The following is a 20,264-nucleotide window of genomic DNA, read 5'->3' as shown; positions in this document are numbered from 1 at the left end:
CTTGATGTTCAATGTACAAATTTGATAAGTCAATCATGTGGAAGCATTGCATGTCTTAGACATGCGAGAGGAAAACACAGTGGTTTTTAAATTTTCCTTTGCGCTGACAAACAGAATAGTTCCTCTCCACACAGTTTGATGCAGGATTAAAACATCAACAGGCCTGTTTAGGCAGGATAGGATGCAGTTGGTCTTTTCGCCACTTTTCTTCTTACCCCCTTCTTCCAAATTTTTTTCTCTCATGTTGGCAATTTTCCTCACACTTGGCGTTGGTGCAGGTTGTGGTGTCGGCCCGAGGTAGAGCGGGTGGTCCAGTGGGTCGAGGTCGTCCAATGTCCACCAGACAGAGCCAAAAAGTTACAGAGAGCGAACGCTGCACTGTGTCCATAGAGGGCCTCTCCTCATCCACAACTGACGCTCAGCTGAAGAACCTTCTCAGATCCATCGGCCCCATCGAGGTGAGTACCAAGCGCTCTGCAACTTAATACTTTAGTGTGCAAACTTATTGTGCTTCAGTTCCTTTCCGATGACTTAATAGGTTCCAGTTTGTAGAAAGAGTAATAATATTCTTGGCAGTCATGCAGAAGTTAAAACTGTAACTAATGTACTCACATGTCATGTTTATATTTGAGCATTGTAACTTGTGAGGAAAGCAGATATAACAGATATGTATTTGCACCCACCAGCTTGGCAGGAATAAAATTTGACTAGTGTGATCCCACAGCGCCCTCTGTTGTAGTGATTAGATAGTTCGAGAGAGAGAGTGAATGAGTTGATCAATTTTCCTTCACCACCCTCACTCCCCCTTGTGGATGATAGGAGTGTCGAGTTATATTAAATGAATTATTTTCTGTCTATTGCAGATGTTCAAAATGATGCCACAGCAGAGGAAAGCAATTGCCAAATTTTCCAGTCCCCAGCACGCAGAAAGTTTTCAAATGAGCTTCCATAGGTAATCAATAATCCCTCCTCTTTTCATCATCTTTTACACATGCCAGTTAAATCATTACATATTGTGGTAGGTGTTTACATTTTGCCATTATGACGGTGTAGAAATTTAGCCTCTGAACAGATTGTGACATAAGTGTTTATCAGCATCTCAGCCTCCGAGACAGTGGCTCAAATATTATTATCGCAATTACCACACAGGCACATGATTGATTTGTCCCACATTGACGTGTTGCTGATTGATGGATGAGGAGCACAATTGAGCCCAGGAGTCCTGTTACAAGAAGTCACTCTCTCCTGACGTGGGCGCTTCATGTGTACGGCTCCAACTTGGCATTGGAGTATTTCCTCAACCCATTTCGGGGTCACTCACGATCAACGTCAGCACGGAAGCATCATTCATCTCTTATCAACTCGGAACAATGAACACAGACATGTGCTGCGAGCCCGCCCGTATATGACATGTATGTCCACCGATTGTCTATTGTTGTAACGTGGCACTGGAGAGACACTAGACCGTTAATCCTACTTTGATGTAGTTTGTGATGAACCTTTTTGTGCATCTTACACGGACACTTAGTAAAACATATCATGAGATAATGGTTGCTCCCCTCCTCAGTAACGTTAATTACAACAAAATGCAAAAGGACACTTGGAACGTTGTAATTCTGGTGCGACAAATCATATTTTTATTCTTATTATTTGTGTCTCTGTGTTTGGTTTACATGCAGGGAATGGTTGTGGTAGATTGTGGCCAGTTTATTCACGTTGCAGTGTATCTCCCCTTCTCTAGATGGCAGTATTTCATCACTATCAGATCTAAATTTTTTCCCCCTTCCAACCCAAACCCGCTTTCAGTTAGAAATGAGTCTCAGAGCAGTTTTGGGGTGAATAGCACAACCTAGTGGAGAACCTGCATACAGGCACAGATGCGGCCTAGGTGGATGATGAAACAATGGACATGTAGCATTGACTAAAGCCAAATGAATACAGGATGTAACATGAATAATGTTTCGTTTTTTCTTAATTCCCAGCAGTTCTGGGAATTGTGGCTGTGTAGATTTTCTGATGTGTTAAGTTCCAGTGCCGCTTCTCAGACAAACTGTTCAGATCAAATCTCTAGCTAAAGTTAATTAACATTGGTCGTTTGGCTTTGCTCTTTGTTCCGAATGTTAAGGGATCTTTTAACTATTAACACCTGGAATGTGTTTTGGGTGCGTATTTTAGTTGTATGTCTGATTATTGAGTTAGAGTGAGCTTTCTAATATGTGCTGAGTGTGCTTTGAGGCGGTGTGTTTTTTTAGGTTTTATATGATTACGAGTTGAATGTATATTGTTGGGAATTTAATATTTGTCTTATTTGGTAGACCAGAAAGACTTGCATACAGTTTTCTCAGTATATACACACGGTTGTTTAAATTATTTGAGCTAAAAATACATTTGACCCGCTTTCAGACATAACTGTTCTGAATCTGTGTCTGTTGATAATTTGATTCTTTATCAGTGAGCTGAATTGGGTACCTGGAATAGCACTTGGCACTTAGCAATTGGTAACGCAGATGTTTGGCACAATAGTAGAAAAGTAAAAGAAATTCACCAAAAGAAACTACCCCGCATGTTGAATGTTCCCTTTTATAGTAGGCATTCGCTATAAATTCTCGGCTTTAAAGTAGAATGATGATGATAATAATAGTAAAAATAATAATATTACTATATAAAGGTAAAAAAAAATATTTCCAAACGTGGGAGAAAGAATATACAGGAAGTTGTACAATCACTAATGCAACTCTTGATTTTCTCTGAGCGTGTCCTTGTTTAGGGAATGCTACCACAACACTGAAAACCTTTAATTCCCTAAATACCTAATTTCCATGTCTGGCATTTTTGTTTAGATGTAGTAAATTAGACTCTTAGAAATTAAACTTTTCCATAATTCCATGATTTTTTTTTTCTTAATCCCACCACATTTGCCTATTCCCCGGTTTAATATTTGTCAAACTGAAGCTGGTCCTCTAAATATTCAAACATCCTTGTTTACTAATAACTGAAGTTCAGTGGTGACTTTTTTGATCGGGATCTGACGCAGGAACGTGAGGGGGCAACCATTATCTGTGTAGTGATCATGTACATAAGTAGACCAGCTTTAATCTAATATTTATCCTGTTAATCTTTTTTTTTTTGAGTTCTTCTTCACTCATGTTGTATCGAGTTAAAACATTTTTATATGTAGGATATGCTGATGTGTCCAGACATAAGTCATTTTACAAGTGTTTTGTTTTGAATTTAGAGCCTAAATGACTGGACCACATTTCTGTTTATAAGATATCTGACTAAGTTTAAGCAAAAACAAGAAAATAAAAACATGGCCAATATACCGTGAACATGCAGGTATGTAAATCCGGTCAAACTACAGCCCAAAGATGTGTGGTTGTGTGTGATGTCCATGTGTCTGGTGCCTTTATGATGAAGTATCTTTCTAATTTGTGCCACATTTTAATAATTTCTACTTTACCATATTCTAGTTCTTGGGTATTCACCTTGAGACGTATCTCATATATACTTTTGAAACTATTCACCAACCTGGGATCAATGCCCAACTCTTTTTTACGATTAATTCTAATTAATTTTATTTATTTATTTATAGACTGTATAAATAATATGGCAAGAAATGCTACCTCATGAAAATTAAGGGGGATGCCACTGAATTATGCTTTAATCATAAACGAGAAATTTTGCCCTGCGAATTTAACCTTGATGTCATACTGATGTAGCCTGGGACCCAGACGAATTCTGGGAGCCCATTTAAATTTGCTCTGCCAGGATACGGTCTGGATCCCCTCCATTGGGAGGTGATTTCCCCCGGCAGAAAACTTGCCGGTCCAATCACAACCAATTATCTGATAATTTGCGGGGTTGACACGTGGAGAGAAACAACTTTTCTAAACAACCAAGGCTGCCGTTGATGAACGAGCATTTGACCAAAAGTCCCCAATATCTTCAAATTTCTCCCACAAAAATGGCAACACTGGTTTACAGACGTTGTGGAATCATCATCACAGACATCTCCTCTCTTCTCTATTCTGTTGACACTTTCGCATCGCTCAACGGACGTCACACGATTCGTCTTCGTCCATTGGTAACGCCTCTTGGAAATCGAAAATGAACCGAGAGTTTCCAGACTAATATGCATTTGAGTATTAGTGTGGCTCCGCCAGGCTAATACTGATGTGCAGCTCCTGAGAATGAGGAAGATATAGGAACAGGTTTGGTTAATTATGACTTCACTTGAGTTTGGGGGTTAGAGCAAATTATATCATAAGAAAAATTGGACACACAACACGTTGAAATCCTAAAGTTTTTAATTTATCGTCGAAAAATGAACTCCTGGCTATGCATCTGGATGACATCACAGATTAAGTTCGCTAGTTTTGAGATTCATGAAGTAATGGTTCATCAGTGGTTCTCAAGTAGTTATATTTGCCTGTGTTTTCTGCATGTGTAAATCAAATTCATAAATTTAGTGGTATTTCCCCTGAGTTAGTTAATACTTGAAATAATACCAAATCTATGAAGTTGCTCTTGGGGATCCTTGCCAGTAAAGGTCACTAGATTCTCACTTTGCTTTTAATTACCAAAGGGATTTGGACGGACGCGGTGTCTAAATGTTCAAGCCATAAAATTCTTTCTTTCTTCTTGTAAAAGGTTGGTTGGGTTTTGAGTATTTTCTATGTTGTACAGTTGTTCTAAACTGACTTCTTTATGTTTTAATCCTTTTGTTTTGAGTTCAACTGATGTGGAAATTTTTTGTTCTCATGAAATGTATTTTCTGTCTTCCATGTTGTGGGTTATGCGTGATTTTCAGTCTTGTGGTAAATCCTGTGGATTTGAAATCGTATCGGCAATGCCAGTCATAGTGATATTGTTATAAGACATCCGGTCTTGTAATGCCAGAACAGATTCATATTGAATCTATTTGTACTTAATGCTAAGAATTTTCTTACATATATATATTTTTATATATATATATATATACACCTTGAGATTTTAGATATGATGCCGTTTTCTGTGCTCACTGTCAGATGTGTACGGGGCTTCTTTGTGTCTGCATAAGGGACCTTTATAAATGCTGCTGAAGACTAGTATCCAAATGTTTTACTGGTTTGGGGTCAAATATGCAGCTCGTTTGAGATCTGCCCAACACTAACTTCAAACTTTTTCTTCAACAGGTCCATTTGGTGATTAACGGGCACTGAGATCTCGCAGGCTGTGGCTGAATTAATAATCATTTCATTCTTTCTTTTTCCTCCAGGTCACATCCATGTCTACAGAGTGGTTTCACAAACAGTGATCAGTGTAGTAGAAGTCAAACGGCTTCACCAAGTGCTTGGCATGTTTTAGCAAATCAACAAGGTGGGTTGTAAATGAGTAATGATTTGCTACTGACCGTATTACAAATAATACAATTTGAGAAACATTTTTTTCCAGCACTTAAAACTCATGCATATTTCATGATAATGCTTGTACTTCACGTGATATTTGATTTGGCCAGTATATTGTTGATTTGCTAAAACTAGCTCCAGTTTCTACCTCTAATGTAATCGTCCATGGCAGGTCATTCAACATTACTGACTGCTGTTTTTAAGACATTTCCAGATGGCCACCTTAACTTTTCTATCCTGTTGGTATAGAAAATATTCAATCTGATGCATGATTATACAACACATCACCAAAACTTTCAAAGGGTGCTGATCTGTTTTATTTACTCCAACTCCAATCGTGCTTTTGTCTTTTAATTTAAGATTATAGTTGATAAAATATTCTTTGTACCAGCAAAATTTGGCATAATGTGTTGTCAAATGACAGAGTTTTTCACCCCCTAATTTGCCATTTATTAATATTTTAGGAAATCAGTGATTTGAATCGGTTAATATTAATGTAACCATCAAAGGAATATCTTATCTTTATATAAAAGAGGTATTGATTACATGAGAGGTATAAATAGGTTGAGCAGAAAGCTAAACCACTTGTGGTGCTGCACTGTGGGCTGTTGAAGGTTGTAGCTGCACAGACGTTTTGTTTGGATGACACTATTGAGATTTGTCTCATGAAAACGCACTTTAATGTGACCACATCATCAAAACAATGATCTCTTGGTTTTAACGGATTTCTTTTTCAGCAGCACACTGGTGGGAAGAGCACTTTATCCATTAAACTGCTCTGTCAGTTTTCCTGCTTTTAACTCACTCACTTCACATTCTGGACTCTTCCACAGAGACCCAGCCTGCGGCCCTGGGATGAAGACTTTGCTTGAACTTACTTTCCTCACTAAACAGATGTTGCTACATTCAGAGTTCTTGGGCCTATCACATTCCCTCTCATTACTGCTTTTCCCGCCATCGCTCTTCTTCCAGCTTGCATATATATATACATATATATATTTTTTTTTTTACAGTCGCTCATCTTTTCCCTGATGCTGCCATTGTTGAACTTAAGACTTAATACTTCTGTATCAAGCAGGGTGGCCTACCTGGATTACCGTTGTTTGTTAGCCCAGTGGCTGGAGGTTTCCCTCTCTGTGACGACTGCCGGGTTCACAGAGCTGACCCTGTAACTCTAAAGCCGCTTTATGGCGTTCACTGCACCAAAGGTCATCCCAGCTCCATGACATTCTTTGTTTGGTTGGATTAAAAAAACAAAACAAAACAAAACAGACGCTACAGTGGTTTCCTCGTCTTTGAACAGTATGGTGCAGCAAGTGATGACTGAAAGTCCAACCTGTTGAGCTTTGCCTGAAACTGTTGACAAACGTGTGTTGCCACCCTTCACACTGATGTATCATATGAAGTAAACATGTTTTATGTTGGAATATTCAAAAAGTCTCTATGAAAGTATTCATGATACTGTAAACTGTGGTTTTTGTAAAAAGGCAAAATTATTTTTATAAGAAACTAAGTATTTTTTGAAGATGTGGAAATTGTTTACATTTGATACCAGAAACTAAAGGGAAATAAACTCTATGACACACACTTTGGCCGCTTTTGTTTTCATTGTGGATTGGGCAGTGGTTGGCATTTTATAATCAATTTACTCAATTTCAGACCAAAACAAACAAGGTAGTTAAGTCAGGAGTAAATTCCTAGACTAGAATGGGCGTCAGCTGAAGGAGTTGTTCCCAAACTTTTATGGCTTATGAATCCTCAAAGATGAAGGACTGCCTACTCGTGAACTCTCGTCCCCATGTCAATTTTATTTATCATCTGTTGGCAGGTCAGTGACGGTGACACTTCAGAAGAGGGCAAACTACCCTGTACAAGATCATTTTTTTAGAAACTCTAATTGGAGAAAAATCTCTGCTCAAGTAACAGAACAAAAGAAAACTTTTTTCTTTCCTGTCCTATTAATAAGTTCACAAACTTTTTAAAGGTGTCCCGACTCAGAGTGGGAACCACTGATCTGAAGGAAAGTCATCTAAATCACAAAAATGACTAGCATACAGGTTTGTAGACATGCAATGTAGTTTAATTCTAATAATAATACCACAATAATACTACATCTCTAATCTTCTAAAAGCTGAAGTGGCTCACTATATGTTAGTCGTGTGTTTTCTTCACATTCAAATGGAGGCTAATGTCTGAGACATAATTTACAGAGGAGTGAATGAAATAGAAAGGGCTGTGATGCTTTCATAAAGGTTGAAGCAGTGATGCAGAAGCAGCGATTTCCCGCCATGTTCACTTGAGCACCCACCACATTTTCAGATCCAGATACAACAGGGAAAGTCTTGAGAGCATTCCAAAATAAGACGAAATTGATTCCATTTGCTCTATATTGACTCCTGCTGGCAACCCTGATTTAAAACAAAACTTTATTTAGGTAAAAAAAAAGAAAAGCATAAGGTACAGAGTACGTCTCTCAGGATCCTTCGTCTGCCCATTTATCGTATCATTAATCGAACCGTTTGTCTATCCATCATGAATATCTGAAAACGGTGTTATTAGTCTTCCTATTGACAGTTAAGGTGGAGGCAGAAGTGAAAATGTGACGGCTAGTTGAGGACCAGACCCCTGTGGGTTTTCTCTTCCATCCAAGTGAACCAGTTACGTCTTAAACGCCGATTGCTGTCGACTCAATGTTACCTGGAGGAATCGAGCGCTGCCACATGCTGCAACGCTCTTGGAAACACTAAGGGGAATTTTGTTATGCAGAATGCCAGACTGTTCATGTTTGCAAATGTCAACATTTGTAAAAGCCGTCGTTGAGCTCCGGCAGACTGAGGGATTAGAGGGGGCTCTGTTTACCTGCTCTGAGGAATGCTGCCCTGCGCGGACGCTTTTGTATCTGTCAGGGACCCAAGGTCACAGCGCCGGGAGAGTCCCTCCTCAAAGTTTCCACCTCACAATATCAACAACAAAACACAATGTGGGAGAGGGGAAATGGAATTCCTGTTCGTGTTGCAACAGTGTTCAGAAACTCTGGTTCAATGGCCCCTTTATTACCTTTGATAAGTCTGCGTGAAGGTTGGCCTTTATCGTCTTTTTTTTGTTGTGATTTTAAATTTCGAAAAAAGTTTCACATAATGAATTTTGCATTTTCATTTATTTCTTAAATGAATGAATGCTTCTTTCTAGACCTGTATAGTTTATTTGAAGCATCTCAGCTGAATCCTTTAAACGACCAAAGCAAGATGTTCCACAACCACCCCGACCTCCCAGGGCCTACATTAACATTAGAATTGTTGGTTTATTTGTTAGCAGGATTATGCATGAACTAAATTGCTAAACCAACTTCTAGCAGACTTGGTCGAGACATTGGACCTGGACCTGTAAAGAACCCATTACATTGTGGTGCAGATCCAGGAATTTTTCAACTTTCTTTAACATTGCAACATAGGGGTGTTTTTTTTTCAAGATTTCTGTTCAATTTCCTGGGAATAATGCACAGAACTTGAGTTTCCACTGTTGAGGACTGTGTTTTATGACAATTAGACAATCATGTGTAGGATTGTTCGGCCTCTGCGGAAGTAATCGTCCTACTGAGTGCCTGTACTAGTGAACTTAAATAGCAAGTTTTGCTGCTTTCCTCCTTTTGGTTATAGTCAGTTTCCCTTAATTTATACATCTACAACGAATGTATTTATAAGTCCCAGCTGAAGGACGTGGAGGCATTTCTAGGCAGCACTGTCTGTGATTCGCCACACGGTGTCGCGCTTGCACCATTTTTTAAATGGCACCGGGGGGAGACTCCTTCTGAGAGGTATGTAGCACTCCTCAAAAAGACAAAGATTCACGATGATTAAAACCTCACGATTAAGTGCTACATGCCCGCTATAAGTCCCTGTGAAAATACTGGAGGATTATAGCGATTTGCCAAGATTAATAATAAATGTTTTATTCAGCTGTGATTCAGACCACAGTGGGTCTGTTTCCCCTGTCGGACCCGACTGTCAAGTCACTGACGGAGCAATCTGGCCCCAACCAGCAGACACCGAGGAGCAGATTTAGGGGCCAACAAACACGCTTCTGTTTAATTTGTCTGCAAGTTGGAAGTTATTTGCAGAGGGCAAACCTCGTTAAATTTGACATCGACTCTCAACATTTCGCAAGCACGCAAAAGGGAGTTCAAAGCGCAATATTTTTTCGCCATTTTGGAAAAGCTATATAGCAAAGAGGGCAACGTTGTTTGCTTTCTCTCCCGGCAGGATCAACTCAACCGTACTGTGTCGAAGTTGAATTAAAACCGCCTTCGATTCAGGATTTGTTTGATGTGAAAGAAAACTGGACCGGTGGAAAATAAGATCTTCCTAAGATCTAAGTTAAGGCCTTAACGTGGCTGTAAAATATCTCATAATATCCTTGGCCTGCTCCCCTGTGTTTCCTGTGGATCTCGGTCAGACAAAGAAATGTAACAACTGCAAGTTTGAAGATTTTCTTTATCTCATTTTGTAATAAACATATAAATAATAAACTCTAGACATTTTTTTGACACATCGCCCTGTTATGAAAGTTAACTGGTATGGTCTGGCTATATAGACTATCCAAACTGTGCATCTGCCGCAGGTCATCTCTATAAAACTATTTCCCTATTACAAAATATGAAAAGAAAAAATACATTTTAGTACATTTACAGGAGTTACTTATTAATTTATTCAACGAGGCCGTCTCAGTACTACTTGAACTGTCACTGAATTGTCAGAATCTGCATTTAATATTTTTCTCAGAAGAAAACAGGATAAAAGAAAATGGAAACACACAAAAGAAAAATGCAAGAGAATGCAGACATGAGGCAGAATATCTGTCCCTCTCCGACAACTTAAACGAACAGTTTTCCAAAATAATACAATTCTTAATTAACCAAGCAGTACAAGATTTTTTCCAATACTTTCCCAGCTACAGTATTTAAATTAAAATATATTCTCATATCTTACACTATTTCAAATAACGAAATGTGATTCGGTAGCGATCTGTCAAAATCTAATTTACAATTCTGTGTATAAAAATATAATTTATGGAACCCCGCGAAGTTTGTTCTCCCAAAATATAACAGTCAGTTGCACATATATGCACATATGAACATTACAACCTGTCAACGTTAGCTCCTCTCTACATGTTCTTCTGTCTCTTTGCGCTATTTGTTTCTTTTTCTTTTTCTTTTTCTTCATTTTTTTCTCCTTTTTTTTTGCATTTGAGATATACAAAAATAGATTATGCACAGTTTGCTGCTCACGCCGTTTCAGAATCCATTTGTGAGACAGCAGCGAGTTCACATGAGAATAAATTATTCAAAGAGAAACTTTTTAAGGCTCCATTCATTCTTTGAAAGGGGACAAATCTTGGAAAAGTCACTGAAATAAATATCCCAACTCCGCTGGGGCCTGTTTGTCTTGTTTGTATGCTTGTTCGTTATTTCTTTTTCAATTATTATTATTTTTTTTATTTATTAATCTACTGAATAGTTTGTGTGTCCTACATTTTAGTCCCACTCTACTCCTGCAGTAGAGGTTTCAACTCGGGTATACTGACATCCCCAGTGGGTGGATCGAGTGGCTGTCCAAGAGCCATGTTCCTAATTGATAAAGAATCTTGGAGTACCAGTGCACTCCGTCGTTCTGCGCACTGGCCTGAGGGTGGGAACTGAAAAGAAACGAGGACACCCAGTGGGCAAGCCTGACAGGTGCCAGGGCCCAGTGCGCCAGGTCGTGGTCTTCGATCACTGCGTAACAAGACGCAAGGACCTGGTCCACCACGACGGTTCCCTGCACGGTCACCGGCGCGAAGGAGCCCTCGTGCTCTTGCGTGTAAATCCGTTTCACGGTCACCGGTTGGAGTTGACGTCGCTCTGCGTCAAAGACGAACACCTTCTGTCCAGATCGGACGTGGCTGGCGAAGACCGCCGACATCCGCCCGTCCGACTCTTCTGTGGAGTTGCTGTGGCCGACGAAGAGGAGGTGCGCGGCGGTGAGGGCGATCTTCTGTCCCGAGTCGGTTTCGATGACGTAGAAGAGCCTCCTGGTCGCCAGGTCTTGGTCTATGAACATGATGAAGTCGGTGTAAACCGGCTGTCCATCCGCGTCCGCCGCCAGCACTCTGTCGCCTGTTTGCAGGTCTTTGACCGCCTTCTTGGTTCCATCCTGAATGGTGACGGTGGAGGAGCCCGGGAAACAGCCGCCGGATTTTGCTGCCACTGAGTTTTCTGTAAAAAAAAAAAAGAAGAAGAAGAATAAAAGGAAAAAGATCATGTTAAAAAAATAAATAAAATCTCGCCAAAATATATACCCTCAGAAAATCATTGTTTAGTCATCCATCGTAACAGAACGCATTGTGGCACTGCAAGAATATTAAACATACGTCTTCAAAACACTCACAGTGTCCTAAAGAGGAAACATTTAAAACTTTCAAGCAGTTTATGGCTTAAAAAATGATAATGACGTACGTGCTTTGACTCATTACAGCTGAGAACCACTGGTCCATTCAAAAGACCATTAAAGAAGCTTCCCCCCCAAGGAATTTTGCTCGTATTTGTATTTTTTTCACTGCCTCCACACCCTCCACACACCATGGTGGGACATATGCATTTTGCATAATGATGCCTGTCGGCTCCTCCGTGCCAAATGCGTATTGGCTCGGCCCACGTTGTCTGAGGCGATAAAACCCAAAGCCTTGGCTCATCTTTTCTTAATTAAAAAAAAAACGAAACAACAACAATAAAGAGCAGCCATTGATATTCTAAATCAGCTTGTGGATCGAGCTGCTCTCGGTAAAGAACACTCACGCCTTTCCCAGCGACTCGTCCCATATTTACTCAGGTGCAGAAACCTCCATGTGACAATTCACACAAACAGGCGACTCACAACTACTATTTACCCAGCGGAGCCACTTTTCCAAGCCTCTCGAGTTGTAGATTTGAATTTAAATGAGGGCCCGGACTCTTAAATGCTTTGTGTTGCGCAACACCAATGTCCCCTCTTTCCACCACGTCTCCGCCTTGTTGTCAGTCCTGATAACAATAATTTTGGCCTTGGTGGAGCTCTCCACATACCAGTCTCTGGGATCACACTGTCCTACACACGCAGGAAAAGGCGGTTTCAGAAGTTGGGGGCTTTTAATCTTCTTTCAAGATTCCCGAGCATGAAATAAGGTGACAACTGAGAACCAGATTTACCCCGAGCAATTCAACATTGTTCAGCCAAATCCTTTTGGTAAAGTCGCATGACCCCCACTGACACGTCGACCTGGCCCTGCTGTGATCTCAAAACGTGTGTTCTGAATGATAAATAAGGGATTTATCAATAAGGTCTGAGCTGAGACAGAGAGAGAAAGAGCCATGCTTCATCAATCAGTGTGAAGAAATATTTTAATCGCCAAGTGAAGGCCCGAGAGGAAGATCATTTACCCCAACCCACAAATTAAGGTCTTAAAATAAAAATGAAAACTTAAACAGGACAAATGAGATCCATATATGAGAGCTTAACAGGCATTTTTTTTCTTTTCATCCCCTTTATGACCAAATCCAAAACGATGTAGTTTGGAACCAATAGCACAACTTCCAGTATCTTGGTTTGGTTGCAGCATGGTGTGCATGAATACACAGCGAGCAGACTTGTGACACTGTGGCCGTGGTTCCCACCAGGAGACAGTGTGGGGCGATCTAAGATCAAGAAATAAGCTGCATGGGAAACGCTCATAACGCCACCATATGTCAACCATGGAAATATGACTTTTACTAGTTCATACAGTTCTAAAAATAACAAAAAAAACTCGTCATAATGAATATGTTTTTGGACTTATCACCTCATCAAATAGACATATATTGTTATCAATCATTCATTTAGATGATACTTTTTCTTACTGATCATAACATGCGTAAAATGTAGTCCCCCGTTATTAATGAATCAGATGTCGGCTGAGCGGTCGCTGAAATGAATGTGAATTCTTTTAAAATAACACAAGCATCACCTTTGTTTCTCTCTTTTTGGACCCTGTTAACTTCACTCCATCTAATCTACCTTTCACTTACAGACAACTGGCGCAACACTGATTTTTGTAGGAACATTTTGTAGAGGATACAGCAGGGCTGCAGTCTCCCCGACCTGCACCTGCCCTGTCAGACGATTACAATCGCACCCGATGGAGAATGAGCACAGGTGATAGACTTCTCCAGCCAGCATCACGGTGCGCATGACAGATTTTCAAAGGGTACAACAAATGTGCCCCCCCTCCCTCCCTGCCTCCAGTCATACCTGCTTTCACAGAGCAGTGGATGTGGGCTTTGGATTCATAATAGACCCAGTCGAATCCGGCTTCCACCGCCAGCCTGGACAGGGTGCCGTATTTGCTCTTGTCTCTGTCTGAGGTGGTGATGTCCACGGCCCTGCCCTCGTAGTGGAGAGACTCCTCAAAGTGGTGTCCGTCCTCGTCCCAGCCCTCGGTGACCCGCAGCTTTACCCCGGGCCACTGGTTCATCACGGAGATGGCCAGAGAGTTCAGCTTGTCTTTACATCTCTGCGGGAGGGAGAAATCATTCAATTAGTCACATGTTGTGTCATTAGATTGGGTCGTAGCGCGCAGATATAAACGGACCCCAGGCGTAAGGTGTGCGATAATCTGAGTTTGGAAGAGCATCTGCCACCAAAGCTTTTTTCATTCACACATTTATGTTGCCAAGAAGCAGGTGGTTATAACTGTCTGAAACATGTCATCTCTCGGTCAGAGATATTAGGCTACACCGTCTGCGCCACACACTGTTCGTCTCCACGAATATACCTCAGATCCATATTTGCTTGATCCCTGCTGTACCGAGCCAAACCTGACGCCCCCGATTCCCCCTCATTTCGCCCCTGAAACACTGGGACTGAACTGCAGCTCTGATCCTGAATGTGGGCTTGCATTTCTCAGTGTGAGCAGCAGCGTCAGAGGGCACATGTCGGATAAGAAAGCTGCTGATGAAATATTGATGAGGCACCGCATTCGCTTCACTGGCCTATAACATATGGGTCTTTGGTCTTGGAGAGGTGCAAGTAGCGCCCCTTTCTATCAAAAATAAGTGTCGCATTGAACGCAACATGCGCACATTACACATTCATGAGTTATATTAGGGCCGTGGAATGAGCGAGTCGTTTGTTGATTGCAACTTGTCTGTTTTCTTTAAATAAATAATTGATATGCAGATGATATGAAGACGATCTCCAAGAGCAGCTGGAGCCCTAAAATATCTGCAGTTTGTCCTATATATAAATCGTTGTGCCCCAGCCTCTCCGCGCTCTCCCAATCAAGATGCTTGGCCTTCTCCAAGACAACTATTCTCAACCCTCAACCAATATGTCAAATAAAACATCACAAAGGGTCTTTTCAGTCCGACCACGGAGGGAAAGTTTCATTATTCTCCCCCTGCAAAGTCTTGGAAACGTGACATGCCTCCTTAAGTCGTTGTGTTCCGCCTGCTGACTGACAGACTTGTGAAATTGCAGGGATGGTACGGCAGCAGCACAGAGGAGCGTCTATGTGCGACCCACTGTCCTTTCCCCCTTATGGACAGACTGTGTGTCCTAAAGCAAGAATGTTCACACGGAGCCACAAAACTCTTATAACAAAATAAGGGGGATCCTCGAATATCAGTGGCTGTTTTATGAGGATATCACACTTGTAGAGTGCGTTGAATAAAATAACATCTCCATAAAACTCCCACATTCTGAATGGGTTTGTCGGAGTCAAGAGCCGTAAAGCTTAACCTATTTATTAATTCATTAGGTCGTGTGCCGCAAATCAAGCCAAATTCTGCTCAGCTACCGTGAAGCCCAGCAGGGCGCCCCCGACCCGGCGCTTTGTGCTCGGGGTAAAGTTGTTCAACAGCCTCCCTATTAATCTTTTCACAAATGATTTGGTTAGAGGAAACACTTATCAGCTACCTGTCAGTGCAAACAAGCCGCCAGCTCATCTCTCTTTTCCGACTCTGCGGGCAGAGACTGCAGGCTCCTGCTACACTGCCAAAGGAATCAGCTTTTGAAAAGCCATTTAATCTAGTGTTGGAACTTTTCTTAAAAGTTCAAAGTGACATTTGCAACTGTAGGTAGCACGATTGCATAAGTCACATAAATGATTTCCTTGAATCTTAAGTCATGTATCATAATCCAGTGTCATAATCTACTCAACACTTTAATCTGCTTTACAAGTGGTCTGGAAAATTGGAGAAACAAGTAAATCCTTGTTGGAAATAAAGGGAGTTTAGGATATGGAGCAACCCTACTGCTCCACAAGAGAACATTCCCGCTCATTTCAAGACTCAAATATCATTCTACTACTGAAAGTGCATCAATGATTTGTGGATAAGTTGGGCAGTTTGGCTGCTCAGCCTCCAAACTGATGATCCCGCTCATTTAATTAAGGCCCCGTCACTCAAGAGAACACTGACTGTAAATGTCTGTAAAACGCCTCTATTGGCAACTATCCTAGGATTTAGCTCTGTCTTAATAGTTTGCTCAAGTGCTCCTTCAAGTATCAGTGAATTGATTGATTGATTAATTCATTTATTGCACATACCTAGGGCTCTGCAGCTGGCACGTGCCGTGTTGTGTGTACGAATACATCTATTTTCACTCATCATTCGCTACAGTCGTGCGTGAAAGTCCGTGCGTAAAAGCCCACTGGGTTCATGCGCAAAGCCGTGAAACAGCGCTTAGACTGTTGGCACAGCGTAAATCCCCATGTGATAATGCTTATGCCTTTGTCAGAGAAGTCTACAAAACAACTGCAGTCATTCCTCTCAATGCGCTTGCCTTAATTTGATGGTTTTTGCAAAGGGCATGAACGATAAGGACAATCTCACCTGTTTCAACTTACTATGGCCTCCCGCTGACCATAGGTCGTAAATTCAAATTGCGTCTCTAGCACAGTCAGGGGCGCTTAAAAGCCCTTTCATGTACATTTGACACTTAGGTTGTTGTGTTTTCTATAAACGCTGTGATGCTGTAGGAAAACGGACGATGAACCAGAAGCCACAGCGACTGAGATCGTTTTAAATTGAAATCTGTAAAAAATAAAATGATGGAAAGCTACTCCTGAAATATTATTTTAAGGCTACCCAAAATCAGTTCAATCTTTTGCCACCTTGTCTATATGATATAATTTACAGACCTGCAAACATAGCGGTTTATACAGCAGGTGGGGCATTCTACTCAGATTGAAAGGCTTAATGAAGACGCGTTCTTCTACATTCTCCGAAATGTATGAAGTAAAAGTAACAGTAAGCCGTTCCTCTTCCCCCCACCCCCGGCGATCCTGGAACCTCCGACAGGAAACCCGAACGGGGTCCCCGCACCCGACTTTGCGCATCGCACCCCACGCACCTGTAATTTCAATATCTGTGTGTATGAGAACCTATAGGTTTATGGCACATGAGACGTGGGGAGGGCTGAGAGGGACGCCGAGACCGCACGCACTGTGAATATTTCATCGAAGCTCGTGCTCGTGCATGGTGCGACGCACGGGTTCAGGGACTCCGGCGCGCGCCCGGCATCATCACCACCAGCAGCACCACCACCACCATCACCACCGGCATTTTATTATTACTGAGCCAATATCACCCAAGCGCTTTTAATAATTCACCAGCATCTGAGTGCTAAAAGTCAGTGCAGAGGAGACGCGGCATCCTGCAGCCTGGAGAGGAATCAAGGTTACATCTCTCTGATGTATTGCGAGCCTCCTCATATCTGTACCGAACGAGCCGTGAGATTTGGACACTAACTGCCTCCTTGAGGAAGGTGTATTTAAAAAGGATGTCACCATCCATGCAAGTGCATCTGTAAATGGCACCACCACCCCTGTGCGCCTTGCCCCTACAATTGACCGAGTCCCACCCATTTATGAAGTCCCGAACACTCTCAAAGAAATGTCACTGTTTCCATGCACTGATGCGCACCACGCGAAAAGCAAAATTAAAGCAGCCTGTGCGAAAAAATGTCTGAATCAGCAACGCCATTTCGGAATAAGCCCGGCTGTTTGAGGATGTGCGCATCCCCAGGGCTGGAATAAAGAGACGGGGCTTTAAACAAGCTGTAATGTAAATCTGAAATATGCAACATATACTGAATGTCTTCATGAAATATAAGGCAGCATGGATGTGCGTCTATAAGGCAACAAATACTGTTTCACCGAGATACAAATATAGATATGAGGAGAGAGGGGCACATTAATATTTCAAATACACTGTCACAATCATGAAGGCCGAGTGGCCTGACTGTGTGTCTGCACATTACTTCTCCAGCTGGATTTTTACATTTGCTTCCAGCCTGCAGCCTCTGAAGACTCCCAAGCTGCTGCACAAAGCGCATCTGCTTGTACGGTGAAGTTAAAAGGCTCAGTGTGAAGAGTTCAGCAGCGGGTAAAGCACACTTCACTTAAGGTGCGCAATCTGTCTGACAAGGAGGTTGTTGCAGTGCGCAGTGATGGTGCGTTAGGAGACGGCCAGTAGAGGAAAAGGGTTATTCTGTCTCCTTACCTGAGTCATTAGCCTGTCGGCACCGGTGTTCTCCTCATCCTTGAATATGATGTCTGTGTTATAATTGGGAGTCAGTTCTTTAAATCGCTCGGAGTTTCTCGTGATCTTGCCTTCGTATCTGCCGCTCGCCCCGAGGGTCTTCTCCGCCACGTTGGGGATGAACTGCTTGTACGCAAGAGGTGTCAGCTTCTTCGGGTGTCTTCTCCTGCCGTAGCCCCTGCCCGGCCCGCATCCCATCCCAGAGGACACCAAGGACAAGCAGATGAGACCGACCAATACGATTCTGGTCCAGAGCAGCATTTTGTCCTTTAAGATCTCAAGCGAGTCGCCGCTGCCTTCTCTACCGTCTGCCTCTACTGGCTCTCGCAATGTCCTTGTCTCCTCCTCGACTTCGCCTTCGCCTGGTCTCTACCGTGGCAGGTGCGGAAACGAGCGCCTCAGACAAATGGCAATAACGGGGCACATCGAAGGAGGGTTCAAAAAAAAAAAAGTAGTGAGGGAATTAAAAGCCACGGGATCTCTAGTCGAGCTGCAGCCGCTTGTGTGAGGCGACCGCTTTTACTGCTTTGTATTATAGCAGCCGATCTATAGCAGGGGAGGGACTTGATTGGCTCGCCTAGACAAACCCTCCTGATGTTTTCCCACAAAAAAAAAAAAAAAAAAATCTTAAAAGATTTCTTCCACCTGAGGATTAGTCTGTGTTGCGGGGAGGAGGGGCAGTTCCATGGGAAAACATCAACTATATACAGTCTTTTTCACCCTCCCATTTTTTTTTTCAGATTTCGCAGGGAAGGCGAGATAGACAGGAGCACTTGCATAGTGCTGAGCTCAAACTGAAGCAGCGGAGTTGAAGGGATTTCAATGTGTGTGGGGCAATTGGCGTGCGTCTGGAGGAACTTTCCGCACAATGCGTTTGCCAGGAGAATAGAGCTGCTCATGGACGCGCACTGCGCACGCATGCGCCGGATGATATTGCTGAGACCTCATATCCACAAAATCCATAAATAAATAAATAAATCCAACGAGTAGTTTGCTTTCTGCTCTAATTATTAGATTGGTGGATTTGATCTCCTAATTGTTTCTAACCTCGTTTCCTTTATAAAACAGCCGCATGCCAGAGTGAATATACGCACGGAAATTAGTTTGGAGACGTTTCATTAAATCAAAGTCTAAAGAAATGAAACGGAATTAGCCTCGTAGTTTGAAACTACTCAGTGAACATGAAAATAAAACTGCTCTAATATCCATTCAGTGTGCACACTGTGTGCCCTCGTTGAACCATCCACCTTTACGCATTAAAATGCATTTTATTCTTTCAATTATTCTTCTGTCCGACTTATTTCAAATTCTGACTCACATTGTAAAGTTGACTCCTTAAGAATGAGGGTGGGAAGGGGATAGCCATACTAGACATAACCTAGCCAAAAGGCTTTATACATATAGGCCAAATTTGATTGAAATCCTTTTTAATGCCTAAAATGTTCTGCATACATTCTGCAACATCTGTTATGGGCCAAATATCACCCACAGGCTGCCCTTCTCTCTCTTCGCCCTTTTCTTTCCAAAGTCCTTCTCATTGGCAGGTTTAACCTTGGTAACCGCTGTATTTACCGGTAGTGACGGACGTGTTTGTGCATAACTCTAACGTTCTTTTAAAGGACAGGGCCAAAGAGGGCTTTCCTTGATGACCACCGATTCTTCATTGAATTCTCCACATGTATTATGATTTTGCTTTAGATGTTAAAATACATTTGTATTTCAATCATCAGCCTTCCTGAGTTGTTTTGAGCCCAACACACACACACACAACACACACACCCACACACACAGTTATGATCAGAGCCATTCAAGAAACTTTTTTGTGTTGTTGATTAAAACTGCATGGGACCATCGCACATGAAACGGCGCTGTATCCACATCAGTTCAGAACAAAACAAATATCTTCAATGTTTCAGGAAGGGAAAATTATTTGTGTGATAACAAAGAGTAATTACAGGAAGAAGGACTGTTTTGATGCAACTTTAGCTCTCATCACACCGAGAGTGTGGCACAGGTGCTCTGAAGTGAGGACAGATATGCCAGTCTTTGGTGTGGCTTTCATTGAACCTCCCTCTGGCTGACCTCCAGTCTGGTGTTGTGCAGTCTGTGCCAGGCTTGTGGTACCACAGCCAGGACAGGTGAGACTCCCTGCCATTCGCCGAGACCATGAACATCAACTCTTGGCCAAAATGTGGCTTTCGCACTCGGCACACTGCTGTGTAACCCCGACCAAAATACTCGACTACCAGTGATGGCTTTCAGTCTGCACATTGGAGAATCGCTTCTGC

At 42.0% G+C, this 20,264-nt stretch overlaps 2 protein-coding genes across 4 annotated transcripts in view; one reads left to right on the top strand and one right to left on the bottom strand.

The window, feature by feature from the left end:
• The window catches only part of rbm33a (RNA binding motif protein 33a), a 30,717-nt gene extending 23,743 nt beyond the window's left edge, over positions 1 to 6,974 (top strand). For all 3 annotated transcript variants that reach the window (XM_035618823.2, XM_035618824.2, XM_035618822.2), the window contains exons 17-19: positions 279 to 458; positions 864 to 952; positions 1,150 to 6,974. In XM_035618823.2, the coding sequence (XP_035474716.2) occupies positions 279 to 458; positions 864 to 952; positions 1,150 to 1,198 (318 nt within the window). In that variant the 3' untranslated portion in view covers positions 1,199 to 6,974. The remainder of the gene's footprint in view (positions 1 to 278; positions 459 to 863; positions 953 to 1,149) is intronic.
• Positions 6,975 to 9,859: 2,885 nt separating this feature from the next.
• Positions 9,860 to 18,502, bottom strand: shha (sonic hedgehog signaling molecule a). Its single transcript, XM_035619771.2, has 3 exons — positions 17,938 to 18,502; positions 13,685 to 13,946; positions 9,860 to 11,637 (listed from the first exon to the last, which is right to left on the bottom strand). The coding sequence occupies exons 1-3, from the start codon at positions 18,235 to 18,237 to the stop codon at positions 10,949 to 10,951; spliced, it is 1,251 nt and encodes a 416-aa protein (XP_035475664.1). The 5' UTR covers positions 18,238 to 18,502; the 3' UTR covers positions 9,860 to 10,948.
• Positions 18,503 to 20,264: the final 1,762 nt, after the last annotated feature.

Source organism: Scophthalmus maximus, chromosome 21 (genome assembly GCF_022379125.1).
Source record: "Scophthalmus maximus strain ysfricsl-2021 chromosome 21, ASM2237912v1, whole genome shotgun sequence".
NCBI lineage: Eukaryota > Metazoa > Chordata > Actinopteri > Pleuronectiformes > Scophthalmidae > Scophthalmus > Scophthalmus maximus.
This window is presented reverse-complemented; position numbering and strand designations above follow the sequence as displayed.

Coding starts and splice junctions, on each gene's coding strand:
- shha (XM_035619771.2), bottom strand. CDS start 18,237: ATGCTGCTCTGGACCAGAATCGTATTGGTCGGTCTCATCTGCTTGTCC. Junction 13,947..17,937: donor CCGACAGGCTAATGACTCAG/GTAAGGAGACAG, acceptor TCCCTCCCGCAG/AGATGTAAAGACAAGCTGAA. Junction 11,638..13,684: donor CCACTGCTCTGTGAAAGCAG/GTATGACTGGAG, acceptor TTTTTTTTACAG/AAAACTCAGTGGCAGCAAAA.